Source organism: Zosterops lateralis (assembly GCF_965231275.1).
Source record: "Zosterops lateralis genome assembly, chromosome: 10".
Taxonomy (NCBI): domain Eukaryota; kingdom Metazoa; phylum Chordata; class Aves; order Passeriformes; family Zosteropidae; genus Zosterops; species Zosterops lateralis.
Genome location: NC_139770.1, coordinates 9,139,872 through 9,149,775, shown reverse-complemented (window position 1 = coordinate 9,149,775; position 9,904 = coordinate 9,139,872). Strand labels below are relative to the sequence as shown.

Here is a 9,904-nt window from a genome sequence, read left to right as displayed (position 1 = left end):
TCCTGCACTGACTAATATCCTGAGACAGACCGGAAGACCTCTGAGCCCATCTCCACAAGTGCAACTATGGCTCATGAGAAAGAATCTTTATTCATGAGTCTTCCAATTTATCGACCACACCATCATTCTCTGTAAGACCTTTTCCCAGTTGATAATAAATAAGTCCCAACTCTAATTCTTCCCTTAATGTCTTTATTTGTTACACATCAGAAGTTTACCAGTATTTTCCAAACAGAACAAAAACAAACAAACAAACAAAAAAAACCACCAGAATATGAACCCTTTATAATTATAATGCTCAGGATGCAACTGTCTGTCAAGAATCTTTCAGGGTTGCAATTAACCAAATGAAGAGGAAAGCAAAAATCTTAGGACATGCAAAAAGGAATTCACATACAGAAGCATTTTTACCGAGTAACTCTTCCCTGATTCTGCCATTTCTTATCGAGGAATGGCACAGAGCTGGTAGGGAGGTGGCTTCATCGTGCTCCCAAAAACAAACTTGGTGTTGACTTCCTTCACCCCTTCTGGCAGGGTGAATGTGAATGCTTGTAGCAGGGTGGAAAAGACAATAAAGAGTTCCATCCTTGCCAACAGCTCCCCCATACACACACGGTGCCCTGTGAAGAAACAGAAAAAGCAATTCAGCCAAAGGATTTCTATCACACCTCCCTTTCTAAACTGCCTGGGATTTTCCTTCTTTTCTGCAGATTTTATCCTTTTCTCTTGTGATTTAATGATTCATAACTGAAGGGCTGCTTGTATTTCCACAAAAAGTTTCAATCTTCATTTATAGCAGGCAGCAAGACATTATAGAAATTGTCACCAGGGTGGCATAGTTTACATTTACAGTAAAAGCATTTTTTCTGCTGCTGCTTTGATAGGTGGATCTCTTCTCAGAGAGAAACTGGATCTTTCTTCCAAGAAAGGCTTTTCAATGTGTCATTCCTTCTCTTCCAGTCTTTTCCACATACAACTAGACTTCCCTCTTCTTGGAGATCTTTAAAACAGTTTGCATATGCCCATTTGTAGGTGCCTTCCCAGTTATTTTGTGGAAGGAATGGATCTGAAGTTGTTACCACAAGGAATAAATAAAGCCCTGTTCAGTGCACTTACCTATAGCAAATGGTAAGAAAGCTTCTCTGTTTACAAAGTTTCCATCTTGATCCAGAAAATGGCCTGGGTTGAACTGATCAGGTGTCTCTCATTTTTCAGGATCAGCCAGAACAGAGTCAATATTTGCTAAAACTACAGTGTTCTGAAAAAGAGGAGCAGTTGCTTCAACAGAACCAATGACTGTAGAATCAATTCATATCTAGGGCAAAGCCTTGTGAAAGGCCATCCACAAAGACAGTCAAACCTTAGAGCCACTGCTAGAACAAGAGTTCATATTCTCAATCAGGAAAAACCTCAGAAGCCTTTCTAAAATCATCTAATGGACCAAAGATCAAATTCATTCAATCATGCAGCACATTTGTACCTTTGGAATATGATATCCCAGCAGCTCAGTGTCCTTCACACTCAGTCTGGGCAGTGCAATTAGGAGAATGTTACTGTATCGCTGGATCTCATGAATTACAGCATTTGTGTAGGGCAACTTCTTCCTGTCCTCATAGCAAAATACATGGGAACGACCCACAACAGCATCCAGCTCCTTCTGGACTTTCTCTAAGGAGGAATATTCAGCTTTAAATATACAGCAAACTCTATAAAATCTATAGTCATAGTTTTTCCTGCTGCTTTTAACATTCAGAATGGCATCCAGCCAGATGAAAAAGATACTTTATAAAAAATAATGCCTACAAATTCCCATACAGATGACCTAAAAAAAAAATTGACACTGAGGTTGTTTATAGGTTGCATATATACTTTTAAAATAACTATAGCAGATTAGGTCATTCTATAATAGTATCTGGGTTCCTGTTACATTTGCTGCTCTAAGGTAATTTATAAAAATATTTTTATTAATATATATTTCAACAGGCAGGGAGTCAACAGGAAAAAATATTAATCATGTGTTGAGGGAACAGTTTAGTAATTAATTGTTCAAGGATTGTTCTTCATTAAGAAGCACATAAATTTTGCTTGTCATCTACAGATGCCCTAACTGCTATTCTGTAATTACTTGCCTTGAGAAGCACTTACACAAATTAATTTTTCCCAAGGACTTTTTTTTTTACTTACAATCTGAGCTGAAATGGCAATTTCTGATTATTTTTTATTAATACTACAGACTCTATCATTGCAACTAGAATTACCCCCACAAAACTTAAGAATGTGTTAATATATCCTGAGAAGTTGAAAAATCATGTGAAAATTTAGTATGTGCATCCCAGTCTTAAGTTTTAAGTCTTTTGAAGATAACAAAAATGGGAGATCCTTTCTCCTTAACACTTCCACATTTTCTACTTGCCAGGCTCCTGCTGTGCCTGGTATTTAGCTTAAACTCTCAAATATGAGGCCTTTAATGTGAGTTTTGTACCTTCTAATCCTTTCTATCCCATACACTCTGGCTCTTTTTTTTGCAGTCATTTTACTCTGCCAACCTCTATCTTTCTTCTGTGAATATCATTATTAAAAGCAGACATTTTCAGGCTATTCACCCCAATATTAGCAACCTCACACTGTATTTAAGTTATTTCTGCTGCAAGAGGCCAAAAGCAAATCAAAGAGTACGAGTCAGGGATTTAAAAGGATGACCCAAAGACTCCTTAGTGGAAGTCTAAGCATTACTGTGGAAGGGCAGTGGTGTAATTTATCTTATCTGAGACTAAATTCCTCCAGCTGATTAAATTAATCACACCCTGCATTCTGTTTAGATCTGTTTAAAAAAAAACCCCGAAAAACAACTGGAATGATTTGCCTGTATGTTAGAAAGGATACAGCAAGAAACAAATGAATGCAGTTCTTGTGATTCGTACTTTAATTCTTCTACTTTTCTTTGAACAGACACAACCACTATTTGAACTTGTATCATTCTTAGAGTCCCAGACCTCTTTGGGTGTGCTTACCTTGAATGTCAGGATAAATCACCATGTAGAGCAATGCCCACAGTAAAGTGGTGGCTGTAGTTTCTGTGCCTGCTACAAAGAGGTCACTAACAGTCTGGATCAAGTTTACTTCATCATAAGTAGCATTAGCAGCTTCTTTAGTCTGCAGATATACATTGAAAAGAAAGTTATGGCACACAAAAGAAGAAGTAAACCACCTGAAGAAATCATACACTTCTAAATTTCTATTAGACATCATTAAAATCAAAGAAATACTTAAAATCCCTTGTTATGAGTGAAGTGTGAGAGAAGTTCAGAGGTACTCACTTTATCTATCTCCTCCAAATAGTAATCAATAAAATCTTGGTTTTCAACAAGAAGTTTTCTTTTTTCTTTGTGACTTTCAACTTCCTTTGCTAGCAGAGCATTCATAAACTCTAAACAGGACTTAGTCTTTTTAACTAATGGCAGAAAATGACCAGTGAGCCAGGGAGACAATTCATACATCTGTAAAAGAGATATTTTTGATATGTGATATTACATATAAATATGTGGCATTTAGCAAAACTAAATTTGAATCCTCATACAGGCTTCTGGGTAACAGAAAAGGCAAGTGAAAGACTGATGACTGAATCAGCATTAGATTGAAAGGACAGTGCCTATCCCATGATTAATTAAAAACAAAGCCTTTCTTAATTCTATTTTTCCCTGTAGCAAAAACAAAACTTCTCTCAGTTTTATACTACAAAGTTTTATATATATACATAGAGATTATATAAATATAAACATGACATAGAAAGAATAAATTAAATTCCTCTCTACCACAATTCTTTGCTAAGTTGAACCTTGCTCAGCTGAACCAAGAATCTCCAATGAAACCTGTCCTTAGTCCCACTTTATCCAACACACATATGATTTCTATTTCATCACTTAAAAAAACAGGTCCAGGCTGACTTCCTTGACACATCTGTTAAGTGAAAATAGAACTATCCAAACCCAAGTTTATTTTCTTACAATAGGATAGTGAATTCATGGGGATTTTACTCACATTTGCCTTTTCACAGAAAAGAAGCAAATAGGTCACATCTGTGTGATGTGCAAAACAACTCAGTGACACAGAAATGCAGAGCTGTGTGGATTCCTTCCCCTTTATTCACTGTTCTAGACATATTCACCTTCTTGTCCTTATGCTCTCATAAAGCCATATATCAGCATAAAAGAAGTAAAACACTTCTTATATCCATTCCATTCTTCTACTTCATTTCACATTTTTCCCCCCTTTTACAGACTGCATCATGTCCTCCCATTTACAGAACTGCTGCAGCTTAAATCATCCATTAGGCCATAACTTCTGGGCTCACCTATTTAAGTGGCAGCTGCATTACAAAGATTTATATCTCCACAAGCCTCTTCAGATTCCCAGCTCTATTTCTTCTTCACCCTACTGGATAATTTTCCTTAACACTGCCTGTCCACTTACCAGGAAACAGGTAAGTACAGCCAGTCATTAAGGGATTGCACATTCCTGTGAAAGCACTGGGGAGAGTGGGACACAATGAAACATTGGACTAAAATGTTTTTGTTGGCTCTGGACACACTATTAAGGTGTTTTAAAAACAACTTATATCAATATCTACTGAGAGCAGTTTGGAAATAGCTGAACCTGTATCTACCATGATTAGAAGGGTAGCTTAGGAATCATTTCACTGGCATCTTCTAGGGTAGTTACTAATAAGTAATTTTATTTTAGCTTATCTACCAAAAGTATCAAATTAGTCCTCAAACCCTCCAGGACGTTGCTTACAGCAATCAGAGATGGTGGAAATCATACAAGACACAGAACTGCATGAGTTCCAACAAGTTCTGCAGAAGCAGCTGCCTCATACGTGGGTAAATTCACTTCTTGACTATGCACAGTACTGTGGTTCTTTTTCATGAATGATTCATAATAAAACTGCCCCAGTCTGAGGATGCCTGTTCTGCTGCTTTGGCAGCTGCAGTCACAGATGCACCTACAGAAGAAAGAGAGAATTTTTCTCTCCAGTGGACCAGATGAGAAAGGTAGTAGCTGGTGCCTGGAATGGAGGCAGATAAAGCAGCTAAAGGAAGGTGACTTCCAGTGTGTCACTGTATCCTTGTAAGGACGTGCAGATGTGGTACAGATGTTGCTGCCAAAAACTGTAGGGAAAAGCTGCTATTAAGCAATTTCATGCCATGTTACCTTTGCACAAAACAGTTGCTCTACCCCAGTTTCTATGAGGTTGGCTGGCAGTAGTGAAGGAAGCAGAAAAACCCATTTACTCTTGACATTTGTTGACAGCCATGTCATATGATAGAGTGAAGAAAGTCAGTTTGCCAGACAGAAATTAAGATAGGCCTATTTCAGAGCTTTTCAGATAATTGAACCTATATTTCAGATGTAGTTTCAAACACTGGAGTTGTACAGGTAGCACTTTTGCAAGAAAGCCCTTTGTACATCTCTCAGCCATGTAACAAATCTTTGCTTTTTCACCCTGTCCCCCACACACAGGAAATTGTTGTGCTATGATGGAGCATAAGCAATTGAAACAAGTTTTGAACTGGGCATCTGGAACCACTGCTCTGATGTCCCCTCCAGAAATTCCATGTGATCTAGTATTTATTTTTGTTACAAAAGTAACAAGCAAGTTGCCTTTTATACACCGTCTATCTATAGAGAGTAAGCAAACAAACAAAATTGATTTTCCTCACAAAAAAGGAGATGCTGTTCAAAAATGCTGCTATGGTGTCAAAGGTTTCAATCAGGCGGTGAAAATTTTCATCATCTCTGGAGAAACGATGTCCCAAAATCATAGAAAAAATCACATTTGCGACTGTATGAACAACAGGCATAGTGGGGTCCAGAGGTTTTCCTGTGAACAAAAGGGACATTTCTGTACATTCACCAGTAACACTTATTGTTCTTGCTTTTCTCACTGACAGGACAGCTGATAAAATTTCATAAACATTTCTGACATTGTTTAATTAGATCAATGGATGGCAAATTGTAATTTATTGGTGAAATGCCTGAATAAAAAAAAAGTAACTTCGGACATCTAAAAAACACTGTTGGTTAAAAAAAGGAAAAGCTTCTGCTGGGAATGGAATTAGTAGTATTAATTATAAAAATACCCAGATTTCATCAAACCTTGGCATCAGCAGATCATTTGGCAATAACCAGGCTACAAAACCAGCTGAAGCATTAAATACACAGATGAGTTGAGAGGAGAACCACCTTCTATTCTTTGCTCACATCATTGTACATTAGAATATTTCAATCTACCCATGGATTCACCCCATTTTTCAGTAGCACAACCTGAACAAACTCCCTCTCCTACTGAGGAGTTCACCATAAGTTGTGTGAGCTGAGATGTTTCTACTGCACTTGAGCAGAGCACAGGGCTGTGCATCCTTGGTCAAAGCTTTGCATATTTTATGCTTTTTATTTTCTACACAGGAATAGGAGGCATTGTGACACTGATTTTGTTACTGTTTGCTGTTGCCCTGATGCTGTTACCAGAAGTAACACAGAAGTAGAAGACTCAGAAGTAATAACACTGATAGGGACCAGTATATATATAGTGGAATATATAGATCTCTGATATATATATATAGATCTCTAATATAATATATAGATCTCAAGATCTCTAATTCTGTGATCTTGCAGTGGGGTTTCACACTTCTGCAAGTAAATATTTCATGCAGATAGCATGTACAGACTTTTGAGACACAGCTCTGCACATACACTTTGAATCAATTTTTGTAATCAAAGAGTTTCAAAAGCTACCAGTGCCCCATTCTCTCCAGCAAAGTCTCCCACTGTACAGACTGCCCTGCACACCCTCACATACCTTTTGTTTTCTCTAAGAATTCCACCAAGTGCGCAGCCTCCTGTTGGAGTAGATAATCCTGGTCTTTCTTCCCTATTCCCATTTTCCGCATTGTTGCAATTCCAAAACGCCTCTGCTGCTTCCAGATATGACCATTAGAGAACATAACACCTAGGATCATAATGAGCTAATGCTGTCAGTACTTCAAAAATTAATGGATTGGTACATCCAAGAAACTTCTCTTTTAATTTTTTCAAATTTTTTACAACAGTCTGGCAACATTTTTCTTTTCTTTCTTTTTGTATTTTAGCCATTTATCTTCTGTGTAGAAGCTGTTACATTAACTCTGCGCTGTCATTATCGTTCTGACAGAATATAGAATTTTTTTAAAAACTCGTGAAAATAAAAACTTTTTTCCTGGTGTAAATTAAGGACTTTGAGGCTCTAAATCAAAAGTCAAAACTAGGGCTAGAACACATTAAAAGAATTTCTGAGAATAATAATTACCATTTCCATGTGTCAGAATGTGAAAGATTTTGCTTATGGGCCTTCCAGCAACATCTTCAGCATGGGCAGTCAGACCTTCCTTCACTGCCTGAAACCCTTGCAGGACAACTGCAGGAGTGTTTGAAAGCCATAAGGTGAAGATATTACCATGAATTTTGGACATCTGTAGAACAAAGCAGAATCAGAATAACTGGAGTGAGAACTGGTGCTTTTAAATCAAACAAGATGAACCAGATCTTCCCCCTGGGCAGATGCCCTAAGGGTGATTGACTTCAAGAATAGAGCAGCAGGTACATTCTTACATAAAATATAGTTTGAAGTCAGGTCTCTATCTAAAGTCTCATTTATTAAAGATCGTGATGTTTCTAAAATGTCAACCAATATTGCCAAAGTCTGTGATGTCATTTATTATGTCTTACGATTCAAACTCATTATAGATGAGCCCTTTCATCCTCACCACTTGCTACAAGACAGCAGGAGCTCATGAATTTGATGTGAATCATCTACAGATTTGCCTTTGTGTGTCAAGTGTAGCAAAAGCAGTCAAGGAGCAGAGTAATGCAGGAGTCCCCCTTTCCTTTCTAGCTCAGCTGTGACAGCCTTGCCTTCAGCTGCTGTGCACACAGGATCCCTGGCAGTGGGCAGGACAGTCCTTCCCCTGGCTGTTGAATAAGGAATTACAAAAGGAGCAAAATAGGCTGGAAAGAGTGGTGTGTTGCTAAGATATCCCAAGAAATGCAGGACTAGAGGATTACAAAATTTTGCTGCCTGGGAGCAAACCAGAAGGAATACCTATGCACAGTGAGCAAAAGTGTATGTGCTTGTGTTTGCACAATTTGTGTTTAATTTCATTTTTGTAAGCACCAGTTTGTGGTTTTTGAAACCTTGGGATGACCAGTACTACTCTTGATGTCTGGGATGTCAGAAATAGAAGAAAACACAGCAGGCAGGCACTAGCTACTATTTTATGTCATGGAATAATACCACTTTGCCTTGAAATATGCAGCTCAGGAGGACAGAACTGGCAGGACGTGGAAAAAAAACAGGGAAAGGGAAGGTTGAGAACAAAGAGGAGGAGTGAGGTGCTATTACTTACATATTTAAATGTTAAATATTTAATATAGACATAGAAGAACTATAAAACAAGAGGATACAAACTTTAGAAGTGCTGCATATTACATCTGGACCTAGAAAAGGGGTTTGAGCATACTATTAATTATTTTAGCCATTTAAAAGCTCAGTCTTGCTAAGGAGATTGAAATCTCTTGTGAAAATCTGACCAAATGGTATGTCAGAAAAAAACTGATTCTAAGATTTTTGGAAAATTCATTGAATAAGTATATTTTAAAAATCGTCCTTTCTAGACTGGAAACACACATGTCCTCAGTAGCTGTTTCATGGGATGTTTAGAAAATGCCAGTGCAACCACAGTCAAAACACAGACATCCAAAAGACTGCACAGAATTAGTGAGTCTACTTAAAAGTGCATTTTTTTCCTATGTGTAAGATGGCACTATTATCATCATTGTGGTTTTGTTCATATGCACTTAAGGTATTAAATATATATTTCATTGTAAGTGCAAATTTTCACACAAAGAAACAGATATTTTAATTATCTCCACATTTATGCAATTTAGAACAAATCCCTCCCTAGCATTCAAAATAAGACTATGTTAAATACATTTACTTTTCAATCAGCTTATAAGTCCATTAATAAAAAATATATTAAGAAAATGCATACTTTTTTTAGATGTTCATGATGAATTTTGAAGTTCATCTGCAGCAGATTTCCAAAGAGGGGATATGGAGTTGGTCCAGGAGGAAACTGTCTTCGCATCCATTGCAATTTCAGAAACTGTATCAACAGCAGAGACACCACAAAAAATACCAGCACTTCACTCACTGTTAACATTTTACTTCTGATTTACACAGCTACGTTGTCTCTCTACAACTGCTGTGTAGACAGAGGAGAGATCCAGTTTATCTTGGTTTTGGGATACCTCCCTGAAAAGAGAAAAAGGACTTGACACTCCTGTGACTCGCTGTCTTTCCCTCTTTATCACTTTTACTTCCCCATCCCTGAGAATTAAATGTTCTTATTTTTAAGTGTATATGACATCATTCCATTATATTACAGCTACACATCTATCAATCATTGTCTCTTCAAGGGACACAAAATGCAGGTTAATTATACAACTCCTTGTGCCATGACTCCTGCTGTGACAAAAATCTCTGCCCACGGTCCTGGTTTCATAAAAAACCTCTTGCAGCAATGAGAAATAAAAAAAAATCCTGAGGGTTGGCTGCATGCCCAAGGGCGGTGGGGTTACTGAAAAGTTCAGGCTCATCAGTAGCCATCATATGCATCAGCCATGTGCTCTGCTACTTCACTTGCCCCATGTTGTTGATTCTGATGTTCTCTGCTATTCCTCTAATAATTTTCCTCACAGTTTATATTGAAAGGTGTTTGGGGGATGTCTCTACCTTTTAATTTTGTGCCTAGAGCACACAGGCCATAAAAGACTCCAACTGATCATTGGGTAATAGGAGTTTGATGGT

At 37.6% G+C, this 9,904-nt stretch overlaps 1 protein-coding gene across 1 annotated transcript; it reads right to left on the bottom strand.

Annotated features, from left to right (window-relative positions):
* Nucleotides 1-211: 211 nt before the first annotated feature.
* Nucleotides 212-9,414, bottom strand: LOC310913492 (cytochrome P450 2J6-like). The gene is given in 10 exon segments (XM_083868958.1): nucleotides 212-620; nucleotides 1,117-1,204; nucleotides 1,208-1,258; nucleotides 1,481-1,668; nucleotides 3,012-3,153; nucleotides 3,318-3,497; nucleotides 5,721-5,881; nucleotides 6,860-7,009; nucleotides 7,346-7,508; nucleotides 9,087-9,414. Coding segments are annotated over 10 exon segments (1,473 nt in total). The 5' UTR covers nucleotides 9,258-9,414; the 3' UTR covers nucleotides 212-441.
* Nucleotides 9,415-9,904: the final 490 nt, after the last annotated feature.